This window comes from Marmota flaviventris, chromosome 4 (assembly GCF_047511675.1).
Source record: "Marmota flaviventris isolate mMarFla1 chromosome 4, mMarFla1.hap1, whole genome shotgun sequence".
NCBI lineage: Eukaryota > Metazoa > Chordata > Mammalia > Rodentia > Sciuridae > Marmota > Marmota flaviventris.
This window is the reverse complement of record NC_092501.1, coordinates 114,986,766-115,001,308: the sequence shown is the minus strand read 5'-3', so window position 1 is coordinate 115,001,308 and position 14,543 is coordinate 114,986,766. Positions and strand designations below refer to the sequence as shown.

Sequence of the window (14,543 nt, the reverse complement as noted above, 5' to 3'; positions counted from 1 at the left end):
ATTCTCAACTCACATACTTTAATAATATATTAATCTATAATATGAATGTAATGAGGTAATAGTACAATGAACATGTTTATGGTAAACAAATATACTGGCTTAGTGAATAGTACAATGAACACGTTTATGGTAAACAAACATACTGGCTTAGGGAATCAATGTTTTGTTTTGTTTTGTTTTGTTTTAACCAGTAAGAAAACTTATCTAAAACTTTTGAGGACTATTGACCTAAAATGTAGGAGTTACACTGGGAGCTTCTGCTAACCATCTAGGTATACCATGAAAGAACACGCATGAACGAAGCCAACACATAGTTAAGGCAGAGCTCAGAGGCATAATGAATGAATCCTTAGGTCATTTGAAAACAAGGATCTAGGCCTCTCTAAAGTCAACCAAACCCTAGGCTTTTCAGATGCACAAGCCAATATGTTCTGTTTGTTTTGATTCCACTTAAACTGAATCAGTCATTTCTAACAGAAACAGGATAAAACAATTATGTGGGAGAGGAAAAAAAAACAATTTTTCACATGAAATATTTGTTCATAAAATACATTTTTAGAAATATGTATTTTTCTGAAGTTACAAATATATTTTGATGACTCTAATGGGGAGAGAAAGGAAAAAAATGAAAATGACTTTAAAACTCTGGAGACAGACATCCAGCATTAGGCATTCCATTAGTACATAACAGAGGTAGATGCCCAAAGCATAAGACTACACATGTATAATCCTATGAAGTCTGTAACACCAAGAATTGACTTTTGATACATCCAAACTGTTTATCAAGTGTGAGAGTGTCTATATTTGTTAACGAATCATATGTGAGAATTAAAAGTTGCTTCTGTGATATATTATATTCAGAATTAAGAAAGACAGGTTATAGAAATTTACTTGAAAAAACTACTTTAAAAAATTAGGTATGGGAAAGATAACTGGAAAGATCATACTGTTAAAAGAAAATTAAAACATACAAATCTCTTATAAAGTCTACACTTGCATTGCTTCAAAACTATAAATTCTTGGTCTACTTAAGACATACAAACAAATGGGGATCACAGATGATGTTTCATAAGCATGCCTTGTGAAGGAAAAACCAAAGTAGGAACCACTCCTACTCAAAGGGTTTGCCCTTTATCCAAAGAGTGACATATAAATATATTTGTATGCTTCATGTGGAAAAAAAAATGTATGTTTATGATGCTCAGGATTATTAACTTTTTATTCCAGGTATGATAAAGACTTAAGAAGCATTCAACTGTAACTTTTTTTTGAGGGGAGGGAGATGACCAGGGATTAAACCCAGGGGTGCTTAACCACTGAGTCAAATCCCCAATCCTTTGTATTTTTTTTATCTTGAGACAGAATCTAAGTTGCTTAGGACCTCACTAAGTTGCTGAGGCTGGCTTTGAACTTGCGATCCTCCTGCCTCAACTTCCTAAGTCACTGGGATTACAGCTGTATGCCACTGCGCCCAGTCAACATTTATTCACTAAGTACTTTATTTAGAACCTGAAGAACAACAACTAAGAGACTACAAATACTGCCTTTATTCCAAACTTTCCCAAAGAACAAACTCCTAGGTTTTATAATTTAGTAAACATAGTCCTAGAGAGAAATGAATTTCCAAAATCAGAAAGCGAAAAGCAATAGAACTCTATTCTTAACTCCTGAAAACAAGCTACGGCCGCCCATGTAATGGTAATATAATGTAATAAGATAAACTTTTATAAATTATTGTAGAACAGACAATTTTCACCATCTAGAAAAACATATTCTTTTAAAATCATTGATGTTGCTACATTTCAAATAATATTTCATTAATTTTCTTAGTATTTGGAGAGTATCTAATTACTCAACATTTCTGTGCTTTATTTTACCACTGTCTATACAATAAAGTCCTAATGTCCATAACATTCTACAATGTGTTACAGAAATTGATGAGTTTAATTACTTAATGTGCATGGATCAATTTAAAATAAATTGAAAATGAGCACACCGTACACTCTACTTAATCTTGTTACAGTCTTGTTTCAGAATTTGCTTCCTAATTTGCAACCCAGTATGCTACTTTTTAAAACAAATATAAAATTTTCTCTTACATTTTAGCAGTTAAAGCAAAAGTGATTTGAAGTAGGTAGAATTCTACCAGTGAGTGTTCTGATGGGGGGAGGAGGGGAGATCCTAGCTTCTATTCTAAATGCTTTCACTTGGTGTTTTGTCAAACTTTTTTTTCTTAAAAATGGAAATGAAATAACATTATACTTTCTCTATACCTTTCCTGCGGAATAACTTTTTAATGAATTATAGGCACAAAATGCAGATAAGATAGACAAATAAAATAATGAAAGAAATCATTCCCAGTCCATGCTAGTTGGTCAAGGATGGCACAGAACTACAAAGACTAACATGCATATATTTTAAGTCATCCAAGTATCTGCTTAAGGTACCACACATCACTTTTCATGTTTCTGAAGCATTTTAAAAACTGAAGGTGATAAAAACTCTCAGATGCCTATGAACTCCATTTACATGAAGTACACCACTATAATTTTTAAAATGCATTCATATTCAAATCTGAGAAACATGATTCTTAGCTCATCAGGCCTGCTTAATTGCACTAACATCTGCAATCAATTTAAATTCTTTAAGATAGTCTTTCACAGCACTTGAAGTGAGTTCATGCTGGGATAGATTTAACACACTCACTAATTTATAGACACACACAGGCAGATGAGACCTATTTTTCTGAGGTGGGGTATAACAGTGAAGGGCAGTCTGAATTTTCCAATTATCAATGGGACACAAAGGATGCGTGCTACATAACTTACTGAAGCTACATGAGGAGATGACAGCACTGTACAAACATAGCATAGACTAAGGCTAAAACTAACATTTGATTTAAATCTATTTGTAGGTCATGAGCCATTAAAAGGTTTGATGAAAGTTTACAGCTGAAATAAAGAGCAAAACCTAAAAGTATCAATTAAAGTTATATAGAAAAATGTCATTGCTTAATATATCATTTTCATCCTTGAAAAAAAGGGGAAAATAAAAGAAAATGCTAATAACCCTGAATTATTTTTTAACCAAAGACCTAAATTGGCATAAAATAAAAGAATATGAGACTTTAAATCAGGAGTCTAGAGGACCTGGGTATGCGGTACAGCAGTAGAGTTTAAGAAACTATCTGCATCCTTTAAAAAAGAAGCAAAAACAACTAAATAGCAAAGATCAAAAGCCAACCATATTGAACAGCAAAATTATCCTCTCCACAATCCTCGAAAGACAAGCAGTTGAACACAAAACCAGAAGCAGACAAATGATATGCACAATATAAACATTTGTGTTGGGGAAAAATAGAGGAACCCACAAGATATCTGACAAACAGGAAAAAAAGAATTCCATACTGACCCACAAGTACTCACTGGAAATCATGGTAGGCCAATTTGGAACCAAAAGCTAAAACTGGGAGGTTTCTGGTCTACGAAAACTGCAGATGAGGGGAGGAGGCCAGGGGGGGGTCTACATCCTATGAACCTCCAGCATTGTAGAACTGTGAGGAAAAAGTGCCCAGAATGTCATCAAAACTGAGAACATGCCTACAGAAGATAAAAGGCATCTCAAAGACAATCCCATAAATTAAACTGCAGTTTCTAATTTCAAAATGAGGAATAAATAAGTCATGAAACAAATATTTAAAGCAGAATTTTTAAAATGAGGTGAGGGAATTTGGGGAAAAAATAGGAGATAAAAATCATTTCAGAAATGAAGACTAAAGTAGAAGGAATACAAAAATAAACATAATAATGTCACAAGAGATTCAGAAATGAAGTTTTTAAAAATCAAAATAAGGCAAAAAGTATTGGAAAGAAAGTGACATATTATAGACCAAAATCCAACATTTAGATAACAGATTTAAAAAGATTGAACTTTTTAAAGTACACAGTGAAATGGTGTACTGCATACCTAATCATCCCATTCAGACATCCAGATAAAAGACAGTAAACTATAAGGAATAAAAACCAGTTACCAGCCGATCATTGAGACAGTAACACTATTTATTGTTTTTTTATGCTAGAAGGAAGCAGCATAATTTAATATTTTAAGCAGGGAGGGGGAAGTGTGTGAGGCAAAGTTTTTATATCCAGTAAAACTGACCCTAGGCAACAAATGGCATATACTGTCATCAATGTGCAAAACTCAAGAAATATTGTTCTATGAGGCCTTCTGAGGAATCTACTAAGGAATAAACTTCAGAAAGACAAAATATCTAGACAAATATCAACAAAAGGACTAGTGATAAGCATTCAAAACAGATATTCATACAAGTGAAGACTAAATGAAGACCTGAAGAAGACTGTGTGAAATGTAATGGCTATATGCTTAATCGACACAGGTACTGGTCAAGAACGAAAAGAGGCTGGAGATAGAGACAGCATATGCCATATGCCAAACTTTTGAAATACACAAACCACATATTTCTCTTTTGATATCTTGCACTGGAAAGGCCTAGAAACAGCAATTCACCCATTAGTACTAAGCATCCTTGGCTACAATATGGCAATCCTGAAATACCACTCCACCTAAAAGAAATGATGGTGAAAGGTCTAACATGAGATATACACACAAGAAGCCAAGATCATCTTAGCAGTTACTAATGGAACAATTCAAAGCTGCCAGGATCATGCCAAAATGACTAGACGACAACTAGACAAAGTCGCACTAACCAAAGGCAGGACAATCTGAGCTTCACTAAAAGTAATAATTGTGATGCATAAATTATTAACGTTAAAAATGTAAATATCACTAAGAATTTATGACAGGGAATCAATTCAAAGGATGGAACCAATTCAATATCTAGAAAACTGGCAGAGAGAATCTAGCATTTATCCTAAATTTCCTATATCACTTGGTAGCCAAATAGTATGAGAGGAAATGTCTATAAAATTATTACAATTGATAAATGAAAAAAATTATAGAATTTTAATTACAAACCAGACATAAGTAACCACTGCTAAAAGAATATCATATTTCCTGAGTCTGGTCCAACCTCTGATCTATCTGCCATTTTTTAGAAAATATAGAAGAAAGAGAAACAAGTTAATTTCACCATGAGTATGCAAATTAGCAAAACCCATGCTGTACTGGACAAATATAGGGATGAATGGGGAATCTGGAGATTTAAAGATAGATATATATAAAATTTATTCCATATGAAAGTAACTAAGAATTGAAAGAAGGCCTCAAATCTAAACTAACTTAGTCACTTAAGTTTAATGCCACCAATTGGAAAGATATTCCAATTTTTAAAATAAAAGAACAATGATGGTGCCTTAAGATACACTTTGGTATGTTAAAACCATAAACAAACTCAAGAAAGCTATTCTTAGAAGAGTAATTGCTTTTATGAGAAACCTAAGCGGGTTTCAGACTGGGCAGGGCAGATAAAGGGCCTACTGGGATGGTTGCAACATAATGTTTATTAATCTTGGCATTGTTCTTAAGGTAATTTACCAAGCATCTGCTTTACTTTACAAAAAGGTTTAAAAGGAAGATGGGACTGAGGGTGTAGCTCAGAGGTAGAGCTCTTTCCTAGCAGCATGCACAACTTCCTGGGTTTGATCCCCAACACACAAAAAAAGCAAAGAAAGAAAGATGTTCTGGTTTCTAGTCCTTGCTGTATCACTAATTTGAGGATGTCACATATTCCTTGAGCCTTTTTCCCATTTACAAAATGTAAAGTTGCTCTAAGATATATTCCAGATCTAAATTTTAAAAAACTAATAACTACTAGCCATGTATGGAGGTGCGAAGTCTATAATCCCAACTACTAAGGAGATTAAGGCAGAAGAATCACAGGTTTGAGCCAGCCTTAGCAACTTAGTGAGACACTGCCTCAAAATAAAAAAGGGCTGGGGTGGTATGTAGCTCAGTTGTAGAGTGCCCTTAGGTTCAATGCATAGTACAAAGAGAAGGAAGGGGAAAAGGGGGACACTAATAACTACTATATATGCCTACTAAAAAAGAGTAAAACAAAACCATCTTTAAAATCATCCTTAACAAAACTAACCGCCAAGAAATGGTTTCAAACTTATCAAAACAGTTTGCAAGTTTCCCAAGAAAAAGCCCATGCATAAAATCTAACAGTAATATATAAGGAACAGTTAAAAATGAGATTGTCTAACTTTTAGACTACATTGTTTTAATGCCTCAATGAATCCCATAGGCAGATCCTAAATTTACTTAATTATGGAAAGCTTCTGAAAATAAAAGGATTTGAAAATAATTTTGTATCACACTGATAATAAGAGGCTATACTGACCACATTCATGTTCTTAGAATTACGGCAGTACCACTAAACTGCACACTAGGAAATGGTAATAAATCAGAAAACCAAAAAATAAGGAACAAATGCCTTTTGCACTTTATGAATGACACGCTAAGGATTCAGACAGACAGACACACACACACACACAGACACACACACACACACACATATAATTTATTCCATTTGAAAGTAAGAATTGAAAGAAGGCCTCAAATCTTAACTAACTTAGTCACTAAAGTTTAATGCCACCAACTGGAAAGATAAATCAGTTCACTGAAGCTTTAAAACCATACTCTAAAAGCATACGCTCTCTTTCTGTGCTGATACCTGTTCTTTGGGACATATTTTTCTGATTATTTCTCCAAGTTACAGAATATCTATCAAAATTATTAGTAGCTTCAGTATATATGCCACTGAAACATACATTTTGATGTTACGCACATGCAAGCAGCCTTGCAGCCACAAATATTCACCAACCTCAGCCTTTACATTTTATCAACTCCTAGTCTATTGTTGAATAATGTTATACTAAGAGACATCTGGTGATAAAGCTCATCCTTTACAGACAAGTAGTTCTTACTCTTGGCTGTGCACTGGAATCCCAAGAAAGATTTACTTGATATTAATGCCTCAGTCCTAACCACAGGAATTCTGGTATAACTGTTAAATGGTGTGGCCTGGACACTGAGATATTTAAAGTTCCCCAGATGATTCTGATCAATATCAAGGTTGAGGGCTATTACTCTTGGCCACTTTTTCCCCTTCACTTCATCAATTATCCTTCCTCTTTGCTCACTGAAAAATTGTTCATTCATAGAAATTTCCTTACTTTTTCATTTTCTCTCAGAAATATTTCTTCTTCCAAAATATTCATTTCATTTGAACATTTTTGTCATCACTTTCATAACCACCATGATTTCATGTCTCTTCTTGCTGGCACTTGCAAAGTTATCACTACTTTTCTGGTTATCAGAAAAAAGTTTAATTATGTTTATAAAAATAAGTATAAGCATAGCAAAATGTCTTGGGCCAAGAAACAACTGAATGACCAAAGATAAGAAAACCCCAGATGACCTCTAATGCCAACAATGCTAATAAACATTGACCAATTCAGTCTCTACATTTCAGCTAGTAAATAACACTTTTATCTGGTAAGTCTTTAAAAAATAATAATAATAATAATAATAGCTGGGCATAGTGACACACGCCTGTAATCCCAGAAGCTCAGGAGGCTGAGGCAAGAGGATCGCAATTTTAAAGCCATGCTTAGCAACTTATTGAGGCCCTAAGTAACTCAGAGAGACCCTGTCTATAAATAATAACATAAAAAGGGCTGAGGATGTGGCTCAGAGGTTAAGCCCTTCTGGCTCAATTCCCAGGCATCAAAAAAAATTTTTTTTTAAATAATATGAAGAAGAAAAATATCCCAACCTGTAAGATTTCTTAAAAGCCAAAAATGAACAATTTTAATTTGAACCTAATTTCTTCCTATTAAAAAAAAAAAAAGATCAGTTTCTTCATTACCATCTCCTATCTAAAGAATACCACAATGCAATGATAGCAGAGAAGTTTAAACACCACTAGAGCTGCCCAGAAACAATGCATAAGGAAACTGGATAAATTTGAGCTGTAAAAAGATAATTTTAATTGTACATAAATAAAACTTGCCCTACATAGGCAGAAATTTAGGAAATAATATTAACAAGAAATTAGTTCAGTGCCCCGAGCTCTGAAATTTTCTCCTACTCAGCAAGCAAGACCTAGAGACAAATAGACAAAGTATTGTGGGCAAGGGTGGTGTTGTTATAGACTTCTAATAGCACCCTCATTTTCTACTAAGGTTCCATGTTGTAAGGTTGCTTTCATCAAATCCTAACCTTGATGGTTAAGTCAACAATAAACCATGGTAATTTTAATTATCAAGAATATGTATAACTTTGGTCCCTTAAGTTTCTAGAAGTTAAAATATGAAACTCCTTAACAAAGAATGAGAGAAAACAATAACTTTGTTTCTGACAATATTTTTAATTAACATTTGAAACTGCACCTAAGCAAGAAAAATAGATGATGAAAGGTATGAAAATGTATTTACTACTACTACAGTAGTAACAAATCAATGCTAAAACAAATTAGCTCCACATTTTTCCATCTCAAAAAAATATATGCAAGGAGCTGGGGCTGTAGCTGAGTAGTACAGGACTTGCCTCAAATGTGTGAGGCACTGGGTTCGATCCTCAGCACACATAAAAATAAATAAAATAAATAAATAAAAATATTGTGTCCATCTACAAAAATATTTTTTAAATACACACAAATCTGAATATATGACTAACATCTTCTCAAAATATAACTTTTTCTGGTAAGAGATATCTAGAAAGATCATACTACACAATACTATATCCTTCGTACTTGAAAACATAATGCTAGCCACTCAAGTTAAAACAAGTGGTACCATGATAAGACCTCTCAAATACTTTTAAACACTGAAACATGTATACAAATATTATATATACATACATACATACATACTCATTCAAATGTATACATATAACCACACAGAGGATTATAGTTCCACACTTAGGAATTCAAAGTGGATGTAGCCATCTCCTGTATTTAAAAAGAATTTGTTATGGTATTTTTATATCCTTTTTAAAGTTATATTCTGTAGTACTTGATATTTAATTTCTTATTTTAAAAGTCTAGGCCAGAATTTCAGTAACATTTAAGAATAGGTTCAAGGAATAAAGTTATACTATATGAACTTTCTCAATAAATACTGTTCACATAGAAACTAGTTTTACTACTAAAAACAAAAATAGAAAACAAAGTCAGAGGGAATTGGCAAACTTCTAGGAGCATTTATAAAAGAGGAACTGTGCCACAACTTCCAGAAAAGAATTAAAAAAAAAAAAGACTAAACAAATAGAACGTAAAGAATGATGTTCTCTGTAAGAATCTGAGTTATATGAGGTAGCCATCTACCTAAATGGCCATGTCACTGTAGCTGTGAAACAAGCCAGTACCAAACAAATGGAGGGATGGGGACCCTATGGCAGTCTCTGGCTACATGCTAGTGCATTCAGAAGGGCTTTTACTAGAAGAATGCATTTCAAAGAGAAATATTTAAAGTATTTTATCCACAGCCAAAAAAGAAGGCTACATGCTAACAGAAAGCAATCTAGTTGCAAACTAGCAGGACAGTTTCATATTAATGTACAAAAAATTAGGGGAAATTCAAGCCCTAACTCACTGATGAGCAAAGGCTCATCTCTGCTGAAGGGTCCAGGAGAACTAACACATTATACAAGATAGCAGGAAAGCACTTTCCCTCAAAATCCCTTCATATTTTTCACTCCCAAAAATTCTACATGCACACAAAGATACCACAAAGATATCTTTCAGGTTCTCCTCATTCCTCTTGACTCCTACTCCCTCTGATGCTCTTCCTCTACACAGGATCTCCCACTCGTTTCAGGGGGTTCCTTGCACTCTTCTGGCATGAAGGATTTCACCTCTCAGGCCTTCTGCAGTTTTGCATTGCCACAGATTAGCCTGAAAGACCTCAGGGTGGAACACAAAGACTCTTTCCTCTCAACAGATAGGAAAATATAGCATATATTTTTACTAATTCTTTGTGATAAAGAAAGTATCTCATTCCCAGTCTTATTATGAACAGTAGTCCTTTTTAATGCATTCTTTAATTATGAATAAATTAATCCAAGATTTCCTGTGAACCCTGTCATAGGAGACTATATTACATTATTCAGACATGATGTAGATGGAGCCAGCTCACCCTAAACACAGCTCAAAATACCAATAAGAAAATAAGCACTGACATAAACCCTGATGTCACAGACACAGGGCTTGATGTACCCAATGCAAGAGAAAAAGAAGACAAAACGAAGAAAAGGCAGAAAATATTAGGATCTATCTCCCAAGTCTGGTTTGTTCACATAAAGCACAAGAATCTTGACTATAAAACCATATTTTAGCAATATCTGGAGAACTGCTTAAAGCATTTTAAGGGAAGACAAGAATGAAAAATAGCCACAGTAAAAAAAAAATAATAACAATACTTATGGTTCAGTTAACCATTTCTCAGTACCTTCATTTGGAAAACAGTGAAAATCCTATGCAGTTGTGGCTGTCATGGTGTGAAGTGATAAATACAATTAATAAGAGTTTAAATTATAGGTTACAGATTAGTAAAAAACATAGATTATAGCTATAAGATTTTGATAAGTGAGATAAGGCAATTATAAAGCAAGAACTGTCATAGGCCTAAGACACTATTTTGCTGCCTTCTATAAAAACTGTTACAAGATTTGTTTCTGAGAAACTGAAATGAAAGTTGTTTTCATATAATATATTGTTTTCTGTACTTTGTACCCCACAAAATGTACTCAACCCAGGATATGGTGGTCTTGGTGACCCAAGACTTTGAAGTAGATTTTCACCCTCACTAACCGACCAAACTCAGGATACGGTTGTCTAACGCCTGCTCGGACCCAAGATGTAGTTAATCGAGTTGGTTTTCGTACTTATATTCCCAAGACACAGGCCAGGAAATTGCTGCTGTCCCACAGAGCTTCAGTCTTTATGGGTGGGTGACAGTCCCTGGCCAGGTAAATAAAGCTCTCTTTGATTTGAACTCGGGCTTTGAGTGTTTTCTGAAGTGGCTCTTCATAATAGTGGCTTAAGAGACCACAGCCTGTTCTGCTCCATAAGTTTCCTCTTACTTTTTCTGGCAACTGTGAGTTATCTTCCATTTTGCCTATCTCTTCACAACCACTTTAGTTTTCATTTTTTCATTTTTTATTTTATTAGTTCTTTTAGTTGTATACGAGAGTAGAGTCCTTTTTGATATAATTATACAAGCATGGAATATATCTTATTCTAATTGGGACCCCAGTTATATGGATGTACATGATGGAGAGATTCACTATGGTGTATTCACATATGCACACAGAAAATTTACATCAGATTCATTCCACTATCTTTCCATTTCGTATTCTCCTGCCCTTTCCTTCATTCCCCTTCGTCTAATCTACTTAACTTTATTCAAGATCCTTATTACCAACTGCACACTAATCTCACTCTCCAGCTAGAAATTCAAACCCAAGTAAATTCTATATTCTCCATGAAAGACATTTTCTTCAGTGAGTCATTTACCAGAGAATGAACACAGGGCCAGTAGTACCTCTGTCATCTATTCTCTGAGTGAACACATGCTGGGTAACGGTAGGGTTTTTACAATGTCCTTTGAATGGAAACAGTAATTGTCAGAGCAAATTAGAATTAGAGAGATCCCACATAGGCAAAAATGTATGTGGATGACATATCAAGCCATTACATCAACAAAGAAAAAAAACTCAAAGCAGCTTAAATAAAAACATGTCTCACTTCACATAATAATGGAAGGGGCTAGAAAGAGGACTGCACTGGGCCAGAGCAGCAGTTCCAGGATGCCACTCTCCAGGCACCTCACAACCTTGCATAACTGTTTAGCACAGAGGGAGCAGCTCTCCAAAGTGGGGTCCTTAAATGAGGGAGGGGAAATATTTCTCAGAAGCCCCATACCATGTACTAGACAAACACATGCCTATGCCCTACAAAATTAGAAAGAAATGAATCTGGCATTGTCAGCCACTAATATGATCGTTGCTTAATTTAATAAACCTTCCTAACTGCAGAAAGTCAGTATTGCATCTTGAGCACCAAAACTCACACTTAAGTCTTGGTAATAACTAGTTTGAGAGATGGCATTTTTTCCCTATTTTTTCCCATTTTATTCTAAAAACTAACCTTACCTACTTTAGGCCTACTTTTAGGATTAATGTTTATAAACATTTTCAAATCAACTGCAGGCATCAGTGGTAATCTTAATGACTACCCAGGGGGGAAAAAATATCTCAAAGCAAAAATCAAATAATAAATTTAGTTGACACGAATTCGGCATTATCCTCTCTAGAACAACCCATCTACAAATTTTGGCTCTGTTTTTCTCACTAACTTTTTCAATAGTCATTAATATAAATAAAGTGGCATGACAAAGTCTACAGAGTTAATAACATGTGTTTCTACTTCCCAAGCAGAAACATGATTGGTCAGTTTGAACTTTCTATAATGTTAACCATCTGCCAAATTATTCAGAACTCTCCTAGAAAAAGCCATGATCCTCCACACACTAATTAGATGAGTCAATGCTGTAATGATCCTTTAGATAACTAATTTACTCAAGTCTGATAATTTAATTACCCAATTCTGATAAATAAATTCTAACCTTAGACCAAAATGATTAAAGGATTAAAGGTTAAAGTCAGCGAATGCAAACTGAAATAGAGCCACTATTATGAAGTCCAAAACAGTTTGTTTTTCTCTTAGAAGTTTATTATCTCAAATTCCAGAATTAAAATATATTAATATATCAAAAGGTTTTCTAAACCAGTTCTGATGTAGTATTCCTTGTACTTCTATTTAGTAAATTCATGATTGGTAGACTTAAAATTCCCTAAGAGTTGTCTTTACTGACTATTCCATACAGTTCCATCATCTCTTCTAACTCTTTTTGCACATCACATTTCACCTACTATTACATGTGTATCTGTGTGTTTCAGTTACAAGTGCGCGATGACAAGAGTAGTAGAATATCCTAGTGCCCCATCTCCTGTGCCTAAAAAGACTGCCTGACATTTGGACACTCAGTAAACATAAGAAAATGACTATCTCAAAGATGTGAACTTATAAGTAGTAAATGTGTATTATTACTTATGTACTTTTGCACATACTATTGATTATGGTATGATTTCAATACCAAGAATAAAAAAAATCACAAGGAAAAACAATTGCTATTATCACCACTACCACAAGCAGCAGCCACCAGTTTAAAATTGGAATAAACAATTTAATGCTGATAATAAGGGTATGTTGTAGGTTTTCCCATTTTAAGAATGAGAAATTAAAGCTCGGAGAAGTAAAATAAGGGTCAAACAAGATAAATAAGCAGATCAAAACAACAGAGCTCTGACTCCTATACCCTTAATGCTGACCTGCAATGTCTATGTGTATCATTAAGGGGCAAAAGCAATTAGTATCAGCATCTAAACAGCAGGACACAGAGCCCATCTATATAAAGAACTGGACAAAGCACAGTACTCACAGTGATTTCTACAACTGATCAGGCTACCAAAATGTGAGACATGTTTAAAAATTAAACACCACTTGAATCTTTCTTCCAAAAGAAATACCTCAGAGTCACAGACTAGTCTAGTAGATAAATGGAGTTAAAGTATAAATAACTTATGTCCTTGTAACCAGGCCTTAGGATAAAGTATTCAGTGAAAACTAGTGTGTTAAGCTGCTCTTTTCTAATTCAATTCTACTTTAAATTTAGCCATGGTCATTTTCTACTGTCTTTCACTTCTTTGTTAGTGTCCATTTTATATTTTTCATCTAATTCATTTATTTACAATTTGTATATGACTAGTCAAGTTCATTTGCTGCTCCATGAAAAGAATGCATTGATTCTCTATGCCAGTCATGGTTTCTTAGGTATTTAGTCATTATTTCTGCCCACATATTTTATGTTTCCCTGAAAAACTGGCAGCCATGTGGAGGTTCAACGCTCCTTTCAATACCTGCAGTTATAATTTGTAACAAGATAATTTTATCCTTCAAGAAGCTCACATTAAAAATATACCCATTATGTATTCTGATTTAGGTAGAATAAAATCAGCCTCATTTTCCTACAATACAAATATTATGCTTGTTTATAGGTGACATTGGAAATCAATGCCCATCTTAATTCACCAACAAGGAAAGATCTCTTACAGTAGACCACAATGTTTCTTACCAATGTAACTGGTCAAAAACATAGTTTAAAAGTGATAAGATGGGCAATATTTTTAAACAAATGTATTACACTTCATGTGCCTTTAATCATACATTCAAAAGCCCTCTGATTACAGTGGCACACACACTTCAGTACTTCATTAGACAAAGGCATTGTTTTCCACACAACATCATGTTTCAGCAATATTTTTCAACTTGACAGTTTTACTTACTGTCTTAGAAGCAGTATTAATGTACTGCATCACCATTTCTTTTTTGATACCGAAGTCTTTTTCCCGCAATGGTGCCTTTTTATCTTCATTTAAATTCATATCTTCCTGGAAAACACAATTAAAATGCCTGGTTTTAGAATCTAAATAGTGCG

General features: G+C 34.2%; 1 protein-coding gene across 1 annotated transcript in view; it reads right to left on the bottom strand.

Moving 5' to 3' along the window:
* Diaph3 (diaphanous related formin 3) overlaps positions 1-14,543 on the bottom strand; it is a 474,806-nt gene that overhangs the window by 388,539 nt on the left and 71,724 nt on the right. Inside the window, exon 4 of the mRNA XM_027938043.3 lies at positions 14,392-14,496. Coding sequence (XP_027793844.1) covers positions 14,392-14,496 — 105 coding nt within the window. The remainder of the gene's footprint in view (positions 1-14,391; positions 14,497-14,543) is intronic.